Below are 17,902 nucleotides of genomic sequence, written 5' to 3' on the forward strand. Positions count from 1 at the left end.
TTATCAGTGCTAATTAAAGCAATATGAATACTATAACTTATGCAAAAACATACAGCAAGAAGGAAGTTCACTATTTAAAATGCAACAGAGACCAAATTCACTTGTTTAACTCTCTTGCATCATCAAGCATGTAAAGACTGCAGATCATAAATCAGTTTCAATTACTTGAATTTTAGATAAACAAAAATTCTCCAGCATCATGGGACCTGCTGCATATAAAAATATTTGGGAGGACTGACTGCATTTTTAATTCATCATATCAGTAACTGTGTAACTATATTACCTTAATTATACTACCATGTTAATTTGGGATTATAAAATTCAAGTATTTGTGAAAGGGAACAACCATTGTCATGTCTGTAGAACATCAGAGCCTAATTTAGAAATGAAGTTACACTTATCAAACCAACTGAATTAGATTAGATTAAATCATTACTACTAGTACCACTTCTTGAAGTATAATTGAGGGTATATAATTTTAGGTAGAAAAACATTTCTGTGTTTTTTGGTTGTTTTCCACATAAAAATGATCCCCAAGGTCATAAAAGAGGGGAAGAAGTTACTCTTTCCTTAAGCAAGCCTAAATTACACAAATCATGTAAATTCTTCATCTTCCCTAATTCTTTCAGATTTTTTTTTTTTTTTTCCCTTGCAGTTATTTCCATGAATTCTGCTGAGGGAAGAAATCAGAGACAGCTTCAGGCCAAACTGTCCATTTGGCCACAATCCACCTAAGCACTTAGTTATGTGCCCTGCATTCATGCCTTTCCGGAAACAAAAGACTAAGCATTATTCCAACCAAACTCTCTGGAAGAATATAACAAATCTTCAGAGAACTCCTTATTGTCATTCACTCTTCAACAGAAGTGACTTCCATGTAAAATTACACAGTGCTCACCTTTTCTATAATATGGCCTAACAATTACAGCATATGACCAGAATGTGATGCTCCTGAGATCAGTTTTGCTCAAGTACATTGAAGCCAGTTTTGCTCAAGTACATTGAAGCCTTCCTCCTCTGCCCTATCAGTCAGGAAGACGTTTTTCAGGATAAGGACACTCCAATGCTCATACTGAAGCTGTTAAAAAGAATCCAGTAATCCAGAAGTACTGTACAAAGGATAATATCATCTAATAATCACATAGTTAGGGCACTCATCTATAAGAAAGAAGTTCTGTATTCCAGACAATGTTCTAAGGTTATTGTTAATATTTTTACATTATGCATTAGAGCAGACAAACATAATTCAAATCACATAAATAGTAAGAAATCTTGGTATCTTAAGATCATTTGCACTACGTAAGAGAACACTGTAGAAGTACAACATTCTGCTTATACCATGATTAGTCTAATACCCTTTTACTGCAGACTGTGAATATGTACATTCACCCTACCCACTTCCCAAGCAGATATATACCCTTTGTGGCTCATAGTACAGCAAGCTTACAAATTATCCAGTGGTGCCAAATGATGGCTCACTGTGGAAGTTTTCTAGGTAAGAAAGAAAGACTTAAATATTCTTCTCCCCCAAATCAGAAGAGATAACTTAGTCAATTGTATGATTCATTGATCGTTTAATGAGCACGGTGTTTCCTTTGCATGAAGTGTCTTTTTCTGTTTCTGAGATTTTTTTAAACTCTGAGCAATTATTATACATGCATGACTAGCATGGCTCACTTTTTTCCAAACCTAGTGCATCTGACACAATATGTCTTTCACAATAACACAAATCCTCTTTGATCTGCATGTTTTTGGGTGGCACTCAGTTCAGTCATGAGTTTTCCTACCCAATAAAACAAGAAAAACATGCTCCTAAATTAAGAAGTGGTCTTCAGATTTTGTCAAACCACAGAAAGATGTATTTTTAGGGGCTTAGAGAATTTTTGGTTGTTTTTTTTTTTTTTTTTTTTTCCCAAGAATCAAACTTTGAAAGTTAGGTAACCTACAAATATATAGCATGGTAATAATACCTGTTTGACGGTGGCACTGAACAATGCCACACAATGACCCTGCTGAACACAAGTTAGAAATTTTAATATGTGTCATTTAAGAAAACACACATGAATTTATCAGGGAAGAAACAACTAACAAGCCTAAAGACCACACTGACCCTTCCTCCATATAGTTATGTTTCTATATAAGTATTTATAGAATACTTTCCACAAAAACTTGGAGGCTTCAAAACTCGTATGAGCTGAACAATACTTACTGGGTTTGAAGTTACATTCTCACTCAAAATATATTAGCTAGGAATTAATTTGCTACTGTTTTATCAGGTATTACATTTAGATTCTGAGATGGAAACTGTGAGGAAGAAATAACTTCTGGAAAAATACTTCTCAATCACAGCTTTTTTTTTTTTTAATAAAGAACAGTTATAATTAAGTAAACACAGGCATTATATTTGTGCTTTTCTTTCACAGAAGGCCTGATTCAAGTACCATTAAAAATCTTGCCATTTGATTCTAGTGGGAATTTCCTCAATGCCTTGGATTTGTACTTAAACTCTCAATCAAAGTCAGGCAAATTCAAAGCAACAGCCATTTGACATTCAAGAAGAAGTTGTAGCTGATGTTGAATATGTGATTTTCTTTCATGATGAATATGGTGATACTTTACATTATCATCCCCCACTGGAAATAATAAAACATCCTTTAGGGTTGACAGTTTTTCCCTCTCCCACGTCTTGTGTTAATGTGGGCAGTGTAAATGGCTTACACTTGCTACAGTACGTTAATAAGTATTTTTATCCCTGTGTAAAATTGGCATATTCATAGACCACTGATATGACTTTCTCTCTTTTAAAAGCTGACAGTGCAATCAATCACGACATCGTCTGTCTTTACAGAGAAAATTATTTTGATGCATTTTAGATTACTACTGTGAAGTATCATTAGCATTTTCACCACCTTTTCCATAATGTCTGTGTTGGTCAGTTTTAAGTAAATTTCTCTCTAAGGCTATGTTAATTGATGTTCTCTCTCTAAAAAAAAATCAGTACAAACCAGAGACAAAACCAGGAAAAATACATCAGAAAATCTTATTTGAATATTTATTAAAAGACTTCACTATTCTTCTCACAACTGAGTTATCTTTCCATTGCTTTCATCTCCCTTCCTTTCTCAACCAACTCCACTAACAAGTCGTTTGAATCTCTTGGAGACTTTCCTATACCTTTTGTACCACACTAGTTCTAGATTTACTCTCATTTACACCTTAAATTTCTAATATAAAGAAAGCCTTGGGTATGTTAGTGTCACTGGGACTGTCATTATGCAAGAGAGAAATTAAAAAAAAAAAACACAAACAACAAACAAAACCCCCCAACAAAACAACACTGAATCCAGCCCTTGTACTACAAAATTTATACTGTTAGAATGACACAACTGAAGCATGAAAACATACAGGAAAGAGACTAAGTAGTAGAAGAGTTTATGTGCAGCATGTAGGGCCATGGAATATTGTAGTATTAATGGAAGAGAGCACACAGTTCTCTTCAAGAAATCACTGTCACCATCTGCCCAGAAATGACATCTCGTGACTTCTTCTTTCCTTCTTTTCATGCTAATCTGTGCATTCCATGACTAGCTCGCTTCATTTTAAAATGCTGTGATTTCTATAAATCCTTCCATCTCATTCTCTGTTCTCTGCCTGTTTTTTAATAATATTAAGAGGTTGAACATGCAAAAGTTAATTGTCTTTATGATTCATAAGTCTCAAGGAAAAATGACAGCTAGGCAGAAGAGACAGCTCCTACAAGTGCCTCAGACAAACCTGAAGTGTGGGCTCACATACCACTAGACGCCAGGGAATCCACATATGAAAGAAAGGTCTAGCTGCAGAAAGTAGTTTCATTTGGCTGGAAATCCATTCATTCAACTCTGTTACTCATGCAATAACTTCATTCTTTCTGAACATGACTTGTTCATCCTAATTTAACTTCATTTCAATGGAAGATGTGCTAAACAAAGTACTGGACGCATCTGTGGTACTACATCTAGGATATGAACTGTTCTTTAGTTCAAAGGCAGCATGTGTAATGATGTTGGCACAGAAAGTTGAGGTGAGTAGCAATCCAAAATATATTTAAAGGGTCAATCAGGATTTCTTAGGTAGTGACAATACTTAAAGATGAGCAGATAGAGTAGATTTAGCTGGCAGGGAACAAATGGGAAATGGGAAAAAGATGCAGCAAAGCATCTGCAATAGCCAGTATCAGGGAACAGTCAAAACCCACCTGTCCTCTCCCTACCCAATGTAAACTGATTCTATTTCGTATTACAATAAGAGGACAATTAAAGCACCTAATGTAGTGTGCAAATTACCTGCTGAGGTTTTATTTGGATATTTATTATCAGTTTGCATATCTCAAGAGCCTATTCTCTTAGTGTCAGTATGATTTATACAGGTGTACCTAGCTGCATTGCAACCATATCCCACAAGGTTAAATAAGACTGTTTACCCCAACAGTCTTCAGTACTCAAGCCAAGCAGTCACTCCTTTTAAGTTTATAGGCAATTGTATTGCTGGAAGAGATTTAAATATATCAAGACAGCCTCAGGAACAAACAGTTCCACATCCCTTTCTCTCCTCCCACCTCTACTTTAATAACTTGACACAGACAAAATAGAATTATTTCCTGACAGATCTGTTGAAGAACAATGTAGCAGCTGCATAAATTATGAAAACAGTGAAATCACAAGCAGCTTCCTAGTTACACAAGGGTGGGGAAAAAAAAACATCACTCATAAGTTCATAATGCCCCATAAGGCAATTTGAGGGAAAAAAATACTTTCAGAAAATAACAGCTCCTTAGCATCAAGGCTGTATTTGAAAGCAAGAGGGACAGGTCTACCTACAGTGTGAATGCTAGAGTGAATAAACAAGGTAAGCCAATTCTAAAAAAGTATAAAGTATCTGCACCAAACCAACCAGAACCAATTCAAAGGTTCCTCAAAGAGTTGCTCAAATGACAAACTATCATTGGTCCATGATCTTGAAGTATTCACAGCATTTTATACTAGCTAAAGACTTTCCTACTGATTTTACAGGCTTTGGATCAAGTCACAAATCACTCAAAGAACTTAATTTATCTTTTGCAGAGCTACTCTCCAAGAAACTAATGTGATTCTAATTCAAACCACAAACCTTTAAGGAGACTATGCCGTTATTGGGGTTTACATATTTCTATAATACAAGTTCACCTTTATTATAATCTATGACTCAGAATGTTCTTTAGAATCAGGAAAGAATACAGTAAATTCCCCTGTAGAATCACTATTGTTCATGGTATGGAAACTATTTGGCAACATGTCTTTTCTGTCACACTCATTTTAGCCTCTGAGTAGATTTGCAAATGTGAGCTGCCCACATACTAGGTATAGCGATCTATTTGCAGGTATGGTTTCTTCAAACATTTATCTGTGAGTAGTTTCAACTGAACTGCTCAACTGACTGTACTTCTGCATGTGACTGTGTGAAAGTTGACAGAATGATCATGTATATTTTTACAATGTGAGCTAAGTCTAAAATGTGATGAAGATGTTGAGTAACAATAGTAATTATTACAACAATTAAAATATAAAACGTGAATCAGCATTTTGCTGCTGTTCCTGACTCTCTCCCCGACTTGCTTTATAATTTTGAGCAAGTAACTTAGCCCCTGATTCTGCAAATACTTTTACCTACACTAAGTACCACAAAGCATATGGGATAATATGGATTTACTTGCTTAAATTAAGAAAACCCAGGTCTTAAGCTGTTTCTGTGATGACATACATTGCTATGATCAACAGAATTATTCCATTGTACTCCAACATGGTGTTACAATACAGAGTTTAAGAGAGTGTTTCTCTACCAGTACTAAGCACTCCCCAAGAAAAAAGACTCAGTGTACAACAGAACGAAAAGGAAGGCAGGACTGGGATTCCTATCTAATCTCTTCCAACTGCTTTGTCTCTGTTGCCCTCTTAGATTCAACCTTTGCCTCCAAGCTGTACTTACAGGAGGTAACTACGTTTCCTACTGGCACCTGAACGTCTGCTACAGTTTCAAGGACGAAAGGGAAAGGCAAAAAGGGAATGAACAGAACTCTAGGCCTTTGGGTTTCCCTGCCTGACAAAGACATACGTGGAGCAGACCCAGTGACACAAACCCTGCCAGGCGAAGGCAGCAGTAACTCTCTTCGCTCATGGTGCATTCACTGTGTTCCTCGCTCACTGCAGAGCAACAGCTGACCATGGCAGGGCATTCCAGGCCCCCTCAGAGCAGTCGGGCGGCAGGAGCCGACACACCAGAGGCAATTCCCCTCTCGAGCCCCAGGCAGAACCGGGCACCCCCACACGTCCGCCTGCGGCCAAGGCTCGCAAGGGACAGCGGGGCTGCGCCGGGTCGTGGGTTCCGGCCGGCGCAGGGCAGACGCAGCCTCACCCCAGCGGGGCCCTCACAGCGGCTCCGGCAGGGCTCTGTCCGCCGCAGAGCTGCCGCAGAGCTCCCGCAGAACGGGCAGCCCACACGCTCGACAGACACGCGGTACCGCTCAGCCGCTACGACGGAGGGGATGAACTAACTGGCTCACCGCGCTGTCTACCCCCACCACTACCGCCAGCCCAGGCGCCAGCCATGCTCCCGCAACGCCCGCGCCTCGGGCGCCGCCGGAGGAGGAGGGCCGCAGGGACCCCCGCCCCCCACCTGCAGCCCCGCCCTCCACCTCTCCGTCAGCCTCGCGTTACCCCCTCCCCACCTGCCAGCACTCTCAGACCGTAACTGCACGGCCACGGCCACGCCCGCCGCAAAGGCCGCCGCATCTCGCCTTCCCATTGGCGGCCTGGCCCGCCCGTCAGCCGCCGCTCCCCGAGGGGGTGTCGGAGGGCGGTGTCGGACTGGGCTGTCAGCGGGAGCGGGGAGAGGAAGCGGCGGCGGGCACGGCGGGGAGGAGGCGGGAGGCTGGCTGGCTGCGATGTGAGGGCTGCGTCTCTCACCATCTTCCCTCCCTATCCCGGTCTATTTCTCACTGCCGCTCTCTCCTCTCATATACCTGTGTGTAAACACGCACCTACACCGTTTTTTCTCGGCTTTTTTTCCCTGCAGAGGCTAGATACTCGATCCGGCGGAGTGCGCACGCCGGGTTAGTAGGGCAGACCCCCGCGGCTAGGGGCTCCCTCAGCGACCGCGCTCCGTCTCGCCCGGCGGTGCCGCCACCACAGCGCCATGGATCACCAACCGAAGTTCTTCGAGAACCTCTCAGGCACCGGGAAAGCCATAGGGGTGCTGACCAGCGGCGGTGATGCCCAAGGTAGCTGCTCACGCCGTTCGCGCGGGGAAGACGAGGGGAAGGAGCCGCGGAAGGAGAGGCAGAAGATAGGGGAGGGGGAAGAAACCATGGATACTGTGGGGATTGGGGGCAGCGGAAAGGCACGGTGAGGAGTCCCTAGGGGATGGTGTGAGGGAGGCTGGGGAAGGAGCCGGTGGGGGTAGCAGTGCCGGAGACAAGGGAGCAGGAAGCATGGGCTGCTTTGGCGTGGCTGCGGCGGGAAGCCACGCCGGTAGGGGCACGTGGGGGTGGTGGATGGAGAGGGCGTCTGGGAGTGGGACAGGAGATTGCCGTGATCCTGTTCCTTTTACTGTGCTGGCCTTCTAGCTGTCTCTCTTAGTAAGAGCATTTAAGAGATAAATTACTTTTGTGCGGCCTGGGCGCCTGAGCTGCGACCATGCCCTCATCCTTCCTCTCTCACACATTTCCTCTGCGCCTGCCTTGTAGGGGAGAAGGTAGAAGCCGTCCGATAACTTTTACAACCAAAATGTCTTCACTCCGCGTGAGATGGAGGGGAGAGGAGGGAGAGAGGCCGTGCTGCCCTGCACGGCGGTGGGAGGCTGGCTGCGCTGCTGGGGCCGTGCCAGTCCTCGCCTCATCTGCTTTTCACTTCTTGTTGGTACCAGAACACTTATGTTCTTAACAGTGATTTAGAACGTTCAGATGGTAGTGTACACTCTACCCTCGTTGGAGTCTGTTGGAAACGTGCTTCACCTCCTGAAATATCTTCACGCATAGAGGCAGTGCTTGCTACAGGGCAGGACGCACAAAAGACCTGTAGATGTTAGAGGGAAAGGAAAGAGACTTAATCCCGATATACTTAGTCATAAAGTCGTTTTCTTACACTTTAATTTCCCCTTTTCTACGAGAAAATATTATATATGTTAATAGCTTGAAGTTTCAGTTAATTAAGATTTAAAATATGCGGTACTCCATGCTATTTGAGAGGACTTTTGCTCTGCTTTTGCCAGGAGAGTTGTTTAGTGATGATTGTTTTTAGCTAACCCTAAGCATTTCCTTAAATGACGATTTTTTTTCTTTTTAGTTATTATTTTTTTTGCCGAGAATGGCTTGAAAGTACCTTCACTTAAATAAGAAACAGCACTCTTAGTCGCGTTTCTGAACCGAATGGGGGCATGGGGAAGCCTCTCTTTTTTTTGTCTGGGCTTGGTACTTAATGACCAATTTTCCCAGCTTTCTACGCGGGGACGTGCAGAGACCAGCCTGCATCCGTGGCTGGGGGGTTCTGCCCGCTTTCCCGGCGCAGGCAGCTTCCTCTCCTCCTCTCGCTTCGCAGCGCGTCCATGCGGGTGGTGTAAGCCTGCATGGACCAGTGTCTCCACGCGCCCTCCCCACCGCCGGTGTGTACGTGATCCACCGCGAGTCGCTGCAGATTCCGCCTCCTTGCGTCATCTGGGCTGGGAGAAGCATCCTCCCTCCCTCCCTCTGACCGCAGGAATAACGGGGAGCCCCGGGGTTTACCTGAGATTATCTGAAATTTAATCAGGGGTGGAAAGGATTTAGTAGCAATCGGAGAGGAAAACGCTACACTTCCGGAGAAAAAGCAAATTGATTCCTCTATATGGCTTCTCTTTTGCCCCTCAGTGGGTTTGCACTTGTTTGAGTTTTATCCACAGTGTCATCAGTTCCACTGCTAAACGATTCTAGGAGGAACCATGAATCAAGTCATCCCTGATTCAATTGTCTGGTCCCCAAATCGCCATTTTAATTTTAAAGTAAGACAGAGCTTTGCCTGAAGCAGCAGTAGCATGTTCGGCAAGAGACTGAACCCTGCCACTTACTTCCGCGTGGCTGGAGATTATATAATGCAGCAGCAGATGTATCTCTTTATGAAGTATTAATCTGCACTACATGAATTAAAGCATTTAAAGGACTTGTAGAATCCATGGGTGACACCTAGATTTTATTTTCTGGCAGGTGCTGCTGGAGCACATTTACGTGGAGGCATAAAAAGTAACAGCTGGTGAAAGTTGTTCTGAGGAGTGAGGTTGTCACAAAGACCAAAGTAAACTGGATGCCTTCCATGTTGTTTTGCAGGCAGTGGTGTTGTCCTGACTTAGAAGAACAAGGAAAAAAAAAAAAGCCAAAACAAAACCTGGATAATTTCAACTGAATGATGCAACACAATTGAGGTTCATAACCCTTATGATCCTGGTAACAGTGTAGATGTGTGAAATGCACATCAAGTCTATTTGCATGCTAGGTTAGGAGTTAAACAAGGGACAGGGTGAGTCATGCCCTGTCAAGGTCATTTGCGTTCTGAAGGGCAAATGTTCAAGAGAAGTGAAGTTCTGAAGTATAAGCAGAAGGGCATATGTTGCTATTATTGTAGAGCTGTTCAAGCAAATTGGAGGTGAGGCAAAACTACTAATACTGAAGTAGGCAAAAAAAGTACTAACACTAAAAAAAGTTCCAGTCTCCTGTGTTTTTCTTGGAGGGAGGTGGGTGTGGATTTGTTGGTTTTGTTTTTTTTTTTTCATTTGGTTTGTTTTTGTTAGGGTTTTCTTTTAGTTAGACACTAGAAATTCTCAGAATATCTGTAATGCAAACTAAGCTCACAGGAAATTGAGTGGAATGAACACTTATTAGTGTTTCAGTAAACACATGATTTTCACATGAGCAGGTGCCTTGATTTAGATTTGGCTGCAAATCTCAACCCAGAAAAATATGCTTGAATCTGTTTTGAAATAAAGTTGTTACCTCTGCTGTTACTGTACTTATTAATAATTTAGAAGTAGCATTATGTAAATTACACAAGTCTTTCTATTTATAGGACATGTTATGTTTTAAATTACTTCCTGACATCTGTGGTATTTCCTTGAAAGGGTTTTTTGTTTTTCCTTTTCACTACCTGTGGAATATTAAAGACTGTAGAATGTGTATATGTTATACTGGAACTATTATGGTTTAGTCACTGTATTTTAAACAGGTATATTCTTCTGTTTGGTGGAGTTGAAGAATTTATCGCTGACTTATTTAACTGGAAAAAAAAGATTTGCATTTTGTACATTTAACATATATAAATACTAAACTTGTCCGTCCAACACTTCAGCTAGCCAGCTCTTAAATTGTGAGCTAAACCAAGTAATTTTAACCATAATCACAGTACATTGAGAAGCAAAAGAAGCTGACAGTTGATTCTCAAGATTTATGGGGTCAATTTCTGGACTATTTCTAGATTGTAGTGGTTGCAGCTCAGAAAGGTAGAGTAAGAAATGGGTTTTAAGTCATGCTTCTGCTTTCAGTGTGTGGGACTCTGGCCGTAGTCTGCTTCTGGTCATGAAGTACATTGGGTGTATTTTGTGCGGGTTACTAGTGGCTGCCACAGACAATTTTTGCTGCCATAGGTCACTTATATTTTCATTTCACCTCTGATCTGACTGCTTGTTCTAGGATTGTGATAGGTATGGCTCAGCAGCAGGAGCACTGTCATCTGAAAACTGCTGCCAACAGGTGTTTGTGCTATTGAGGAATGATGTGCTTGTGGCCACTTTGAGCTACTGCCCAATTTAGTGGCTCAAGATTACTGTCTTTGAATGTGACCATGTTACTTTTGAGAGAAACTCAAAGATTTAGTGTCCTGGAAGACAGCATAAAGGACCTATGGATTGTGTGATAATGGTCTGGGATACCATAGACCATGACTGTTGAAGTAAAGATTTACATATCTCTAAGTTTGAATCATTACAGGCTTCCCAACATTTCGAGGCATATTTAATATAGTAGTGTAGATGTACTACTCTTGTCCTGAAAATTTACATTGGACAAAGAAATCTTGCCATTGAACAGATAATAGAACTCCACTCCTGGGGCAAGTACTGAGATTAGAAACAACTAAAAAGAAGCCTATAGCCTCTTGTATTCCACGTTTTAGAGTACCACAGATCATGACTGTGGAAGCAAAGAGTTATGTATACTTCTGTTGAACCATTACAGACTTCTGAGGAACATGACATTTAATATAGTAGTGAAGGTGTACTGATCTTGACTTGCTAGCAAATGATGGAAAAAGAAATTTACCAATGGACAAAGAAATTGGACAAAAAAAATAAATGGACAAGAAATAAAAACCCCACTCCTTTTGTGCCATTCAGATTACAGAGTTTATTTAACTTCGGTAATTTGAATATAGTGTCAAGGAGTTTTGAATTCTAAAGGCACTTTTTCCAGATAAGAGTGTGTGTTTGTATAGACATCTATATGAAATACATATACATGTGTGTTCATATATATAGTAGTATAATTTGTATGTAGACTTGAGGGAGGAATGTAGATGTTAATGGATAAGTGTAACTATTTTGATGAATTTAATATTTTGGAAGAAGTGCTTCTATAGTTAGTGGATTCTATGGTTGAAACGAATCTCAAGATTTATTTATATCTTGGAGGAGATACATATGTAGATATGTAATTCTATTGTATATATTCAGCAGAATGCTCTGATCTTGTACAGTGTTACTGCTTAGAAAAATTGTATTTTCTTCAGATATCTAGAATCGTTGTTATATGCAATAAAATGTTAGGTAATCAAAAGCAAATTAAACCCAAATTGAAACAAACCCCAAATTGTTTTCTTAATTTTTTGTTCTTGTGTTTGACTGCTTCTTCTTATCTTTCTTTTTGATGGTTATATGCTCGTACAAAATTACTGCTGTATCTATCCATTTGCATACTTGAATGAAGTCTTTGTAGTTATTAATGTTTAGACATTTTGCTTAGTTTGTGTGTTTTGCTAAATAGTCTTTTAAATCTGGGTCTTTATTCCGGATAGCACTTAAACATACGTACTAAGTCATTACCATGCATTGAAGCCAATGTTTATCTTTAAAATTGGTGGTACTTAAGTGTTTCTTGATGCTTGTCCAAGATGCATAGTTGTGATTTTTCTTTTATATGGTTAGTATTACGGTTATTTAAAGGCCTGTCTAGCTGACTGAAGTGAGGCAAACTTGGCTTCAACATAAAATAGTGTAGCATGTCCTCTGTTGTGGTGGCGCATATGTATGTTGAACAGGATGTAAGTGCAGGAGAGCAATACTTTTGGGGGAAGGGGTTGCCTTTCAAATAATTCAGATTTCTGCAGAATTGTTTATAGCCCTGCTATTAAATTATTGCTTTCAAAGGCAATTGAGTAGACAATACCAAGAAGGACAGTAAATCAGCTCTTTAATTCAGACATTGTATAAAGCCATGTTGGTAGTTGCAGTTTAGTTAATCTTTGCTGAGTACAAAAGAGCAAAATAAATCTTTTTTGCTGTCAAAGGCTTTAATGCAAAAGCAAGTGGTAATTCTGGAAAATTTTAAATAATTCTTACATTAGTAAAAAATACTGGTTTTACTCGTGGCTTTCTTTTGAAGCTGCTATTCTAATCCTATGTTTATCAGGCTATATTTATTATTCAGGACTAAATCCATGGTTAACCCAGTAAATCTCTTTTTTAGTAATAAGCATATAATTACAATAGTATTGGTGAATTACCATAATAACTATGAAATGTAAGACTCCACAAATAATCAAATACAACAATATTTTGTTAGACAAGTTCTGCGGAGACTTCATGAAATTTTCTGTCTTCACATACTTGAATCACTGCAAGTAGTGTATTCAGATTTAGATAGCCAACATACAGAAATCTAAAACTTCAGTGCTCTGTGTTTTGTAAATATCAAATGATAACATTCTTCAGTCCTCAGCCATTCTGAAATGTAAGCCACTTCTTTAGGAACTTGCCAATAGACACCCAAGTCATCTTTCTGTATAAAGAGATAAAATATACATTGACAAATAATAATAAAATGTATGTTGCATAAACTGGTAAAGTTACACTGGTGCTACTGATAAGATGCACTCTAATATGTGCTTTTTTTGTTTCCTGAGCTTTTGCTCTTTTTTGCAGCAGGTAAATTATGAATTTTACCAAATCTTCATGTAAGATACATGGGAACTAGAAAGTATTCACTAAGAAAATATGTCTGTATTATGAATATATTCATATGGAAAAAAATAATGGATTTGTCATTTTGAGAAATAAATGCTTTCATTCTGCATTCATGCTTCTCTGTTTGGAAGAAGTATGAATGTTGAGCTAAATCAGCCATTAAAGGCTAATTTATGCATAACAAAGGTATGGCAGATCTGGAGAATTTGTGATGAGAGCAGAATAACTATCCTTCTTTAAAATACTGAGAGTTGCATGCTAAAGATAAAAAGGTAGGGTACATAGCCAATAAAGTGGAAATGTGAGCAAGAGCAAATAAAAGACAAGTATGTATGTTGGTAGACACGGATGTTTAGTGTCTTCCTGTTATTTTAAGTACTTACTTTTGCTGACAAATCTATTCTGCTTTAATCTGTTTGGATCATAGATGCTTTTTCTTTATTCTAATTAGATACTTGGAATACAGAGACTACTGCTGAATGAGACACTGGAGTCATTATAACTGAACATATGTTAGATACCTGGCACAGTCTTGATGTTTATTCTCAGATGACAAACATGAGAGCTGACAAAGCTGAACTTCAGGAGCAGAAGGCTTTTAAAAGGGCAGTTCTTAATAGTACTTTTTCCTTTCAGAAAATGTTCATTAGCTGCTTTTGGAGAATTCTGCAGCCAAATAGGTAATATAAAATGTTTTTCTTATCTGTAAAAAGATCTTCTTCCACAAATGACAGTGCCCTGCCAAGAAAAACAAAAAAAAACCAAAAACAACCCCAAACAAAAATAACAATCCAAGCAAAACCCAAGCAATAAACTACCAAAACACCTTCCTACCAACCCCACCACTAAAAAAAACAACAAACCTCTTGCACATGTTGTGCATTAGTAGAAGGCCTTGGGCGATATGATTTAGTGTAAGGTGTCCCTGCCCACGGCAGGGGGGTTGGAACTAGATAATCTTAAGGTCCTTTCCAACCCTAATTATTCTGTGATTCTATTCTATGACAGGACAAGGTGTAATGGGTTAAAATTTAAGCAGGGAATGTTTAGATTGTATATAAGGAGTAAGCTCTTTACTGTAAGGGTGGTGAGGCACTGGAATGGGTTGCTCAGGGAAGCTGTGAATGCTCCATCCCTGGTGGTGTTCAAGGCCAGGTTGGACAGAGCCTTACGTGGCGTGGTTTAGTGTGAGGTGTCCCTGCCCATGGCAGGGGGTTGGAACTAGATGATCTTAAGGTCCTTTCCAACCCTAACTATTCTATGATTCTATTCTAAGCAATCTGTGGCCTTTATTGATGGGAGTAGCTTATGCTTATGTCTTGTGTTTGAGGAAAATGGCAGTACAGTGAAGAATTGTCAGTTTTTTAAAGTTAAAGGACTTTGCAAGGAACATCATGTGTGAGAGGTGAGGGTGTTCATTTTGTTACAAAAACTGTTTCGCTGAGGAGATAAATTCACTCTGTGTAATAGGTTTGTTTTGATCTGAGACTCAGCATGCTTTCTTTTCAGTACAGCCTGTCAGATGAGATGAGATTTTTCTGTTTTAACTTGGCATCATCTAGTTCATTGTCCAGTGCTGTGCTTTTAGCTCTCTTGGCATTTGAAAACTTTCCAGCTCTGCCATAAGGCTGACTCTTTCTCAGAGAATTCTAGCTGTTATTTGCTGATGTGAAAACGCTGTTAGTCATGATTTTAATCTTAAGTGATGTCTATACAAACAGCAAAACAACTTTTGATTTTGGAGAATTTAATTTCATCTTTTGCATTGAGCAACTTCAGGGACTTTTTGTTATGTTCCCAAAATAATAAATCTTTGGGTAAACCTCAGTCTCATTCTTTATTCAGACAGATAAACTTTTATAGCTCAGTATTTTTTCTAATAATGGTTGATATTGTAGGAATAGATCTTTATGGCTTACTGTGCTGTGGGTTTATATATTGTTGTTACAGACTTGTATCTCCAGATAGGTGAACACTTAACACCTATGTTGAACAGCAGTGCTGACCTACTACTTTACTGTTAAGTGCAATGGATTTGGAGAATTGGTATTGGCCTAATATGTTGGATTGTCATGTTTCTGGCATCTCTTTTCAACTCATGTGCCAAGGCTGTTTCTTTTGGTGTAGCTCAACTACTGTTTCTGTCCTCATCCTTTGCATAATCTCTTGTGTCTGTTTAAGTGGTATGGGAGGAATTAGTTTATTACTTTTGAACACTTCCTGAATAGTGAGTAAGGTAATACAATATTGGAAGGGATGAGTTGTAACACAAATTCATTTGACCCATGTAGGGGGGACCAGTAGAACTTCCATTGTTGCTCAGAAGATTTAAGTGTTCGAGCACTGGACTCAACTGGAAGATTTTACAGGAGTTTAATGTCAGATGTCTGTAAGCAGGGAATTCCCATTTGAGCTTGCACTTCTGGGAAGTAAAGTGGCATTTAGATACTTTCTGTCAAATAAGTCCATGAAGCATTTCTTGTTTTAATGGTTTGCTGCTACTTCTGTCTTTTTAAGTGGGCACCTGTCTGTCAGTTTTGTCTGTGTTCTCCACAAAATACTGTATATGCACCTGTGTTACTTTGGAAAGTCTAGAAAAAAGAACTGTTACAGTCTAAATTCTTTGAAGAAGCTGAATTTTAACTTGTTCAACATTTTAAATTGTAGATAGAAAACCTATCATTATTGTGAAATAAATTTATTTTCTCTTTCTGGTTTGGTAGCTGTTACTTTTGGCAGCAATTTAGTGTCTGATTAGCATACATACTGGCATTCACATAATTATTGTAACAAAGCAAATAGTTCTGCTCTCTTCATGGTCTGATTGCACTGTCATTAAGCAAATTTCTGTTTTGATAGGTGCTGATAATTGTCTCTAGGAATGAATGCTTCAATTTTATTTTAAAGACATTAAAAATTTACATTATACAAAAAAACCCCACAACCCTCCAACAAACCCTGATAACCTGTAACAATGTGATTTTGCTTTTTTTCTTCCTAGGTATGAATGCCGCTGTGCGCGCAGTAGTACGTATGGGGATCTATGTAAAAGCCAAAGTGTATTTTGTTTATGAGGTTAGTTTCTGTTTTATTCATTCTTAATGTGTCTAATGACTATACTCGAGTTTTTGTGGGAACCTCATGGAAAATGAATAGTATAAAATAAAAAATTTTGTACGTCATTTAATCATATCCCTGTTTTATTTCATTTTTTTATTTTTGTCGAAAGTAATTTTCATGAGATATGCTAAAACTATTTCATTTAAAAGCATTTTTTTTAGTAAATGGAATTCTTCATGTGCCACCAGAAGCTCGGAAATACTGAGAAAACAAGAGGTGGTTGTTAACCAGCAGTGAGCTATTTACATGTGTACTTGTTAGATGTAGTTTATAAATACCTTCTGAAATCTAGTTAAACTTCTAATTCCTAACCCTCTGACTTTCCCCCAGTATATCTTCCTAGGGTATGGTAAGGATGTGCCATCATCCTTGTTTCACAAATTACATAACTTGATCGAAACCAAGAGTACTGCTGGGCTGGTGCTATCTTTCCTGTATTATAGTTAGCAAGTTGTAACTGAAAAAACTCCAACCAACAAACAAAAAAGACCACACCAAAAAAACTGCCCCCAAATTTTGTGGTTGAAGCTTATCACTGTATGTGCATGAAGATTGTTAATTTCTGTAACAATTACTTGATAAGAAGAAATAAGATGAGTTTAATGTAAATGCCAAAATAATGTATGAATGTATGTCTTACTGGAAGACTAAGTTATAGTTAGACTGCCACATGAGGGAAACTTTCAGTTTTTATAAAATTTGCAGATTAAACAATACAGTAAGTAACAGAGCAGGAAGTCATTCTGTTCAGAAGGTAATTCCTGTAGAATTCCTCAGAAGTTTGAGGTGATTACAAATCATAATAAACATTCAATATTGGGCAAAACATGGTAGGCAATATTCCTACCAAAATGCAATTTTAATGTTTACTGTAAAAATACAGAGTACTGGAATTCATCTAAATGCTAGGGAAGTACTTTGGGTTTAGTTTTGAGCATGCAAAATACACAATTCACCTTTAAAAGACAATTTATTCATTTTCTTTCAGTGTCCGCTTATTCCTATAGTTCCTTTACTAAAGAGATGCAAAGTAAATTGAAATGCAAATAAGCAGAGTGCTGTGCTCCAAAATTCTTTTGTACTACTACAGTGCTGCAGCAAGTAGTTCTGAATACTTAGTGTGTACTAATTGCGTGGCCAATCTCTAGGGTTTCTTCAGTGTTCAGCTGTTTTTCAGGCTTGCTGAAATGGGTCAGATACTTGTGTTGAAAGGAGGGGTTTTTGGTTTTCTCTAAAGGCCAGGTTTGTTTGTTTGTTTTTTTAAATGATGTTTAAGTTAAGAATTACAGTATTTGTAGTTCATTTTACGGTATGTTTACTTTTGTCACCTTTTAAAAAACTTTTCTATCACAGAGTGTATTCAGTGATAAATTCCTAGAGAAATCTAGATATTTCTGTTTTCCGAACTTGCAGTGTTTAATTTATCATGTTCCTTTGTTAAATGCTAGGGTTTGCCAATGTGAAGTCACAGGTACTTAGAGTCATAGAATAATAGAACAGTTGGGGTTGG

General features: G+C 39.1%; 1 protein-coding gene across 4 annotated transcripts in view; it reads left to right on the forward strand.

Moving 5' to 3' along the window:
- The first annotated feature begins 6,887 nt into the window (after positions 1-6,887).
- Positions 6,888-17,902, forward strand: part of PFKP (phosphofructokinase, platelet) — a 45,010-nt gene continuing 33,995 nt past the window's right edge. For 3 of the 4 annotated variants that reach the window (XM_061468048.1, XM_061468044.1, XM_061468046.1), the window contains exons 1-3: positions 6,888-6,960; positions 7,090-7,294; positions 16,274-16,347. In XM_061468048.1, coding sequence (XP_061324032.1) covers positions 7,210-7,294; positions 16,274-16,347 — 159 coding nt within the window. In that variant the 5' untranslated portion in view covers positions 6,888-6,960; positions 7,090-7,209. Of the gene's footprint in view, positions 6,961-7,030; positions 7,295-16,273; positions 16,348-17,902 lie in introns of those variants that run through there. The other variant, XM_061468047.1, reaches the window with a different exon arrangement.

This window comes from Pezoporus flaviventris, unplaced genomic scaffold, assembly GCF_033815535.1.
Source record: "Pezoporus flaviventris isolate CSIRO_AGI_PZ_B2104156 unplaced genomic scaffold, CSIRO_AGI_Pfla_v1 ptg000047l, whole genome shotgun sequence".
NCBI lineage: Eukaryota > Metazoa > Chordata > Aves > Psittaciformes > Psittacidae > Pezoporus > Pezoporus flaviventris.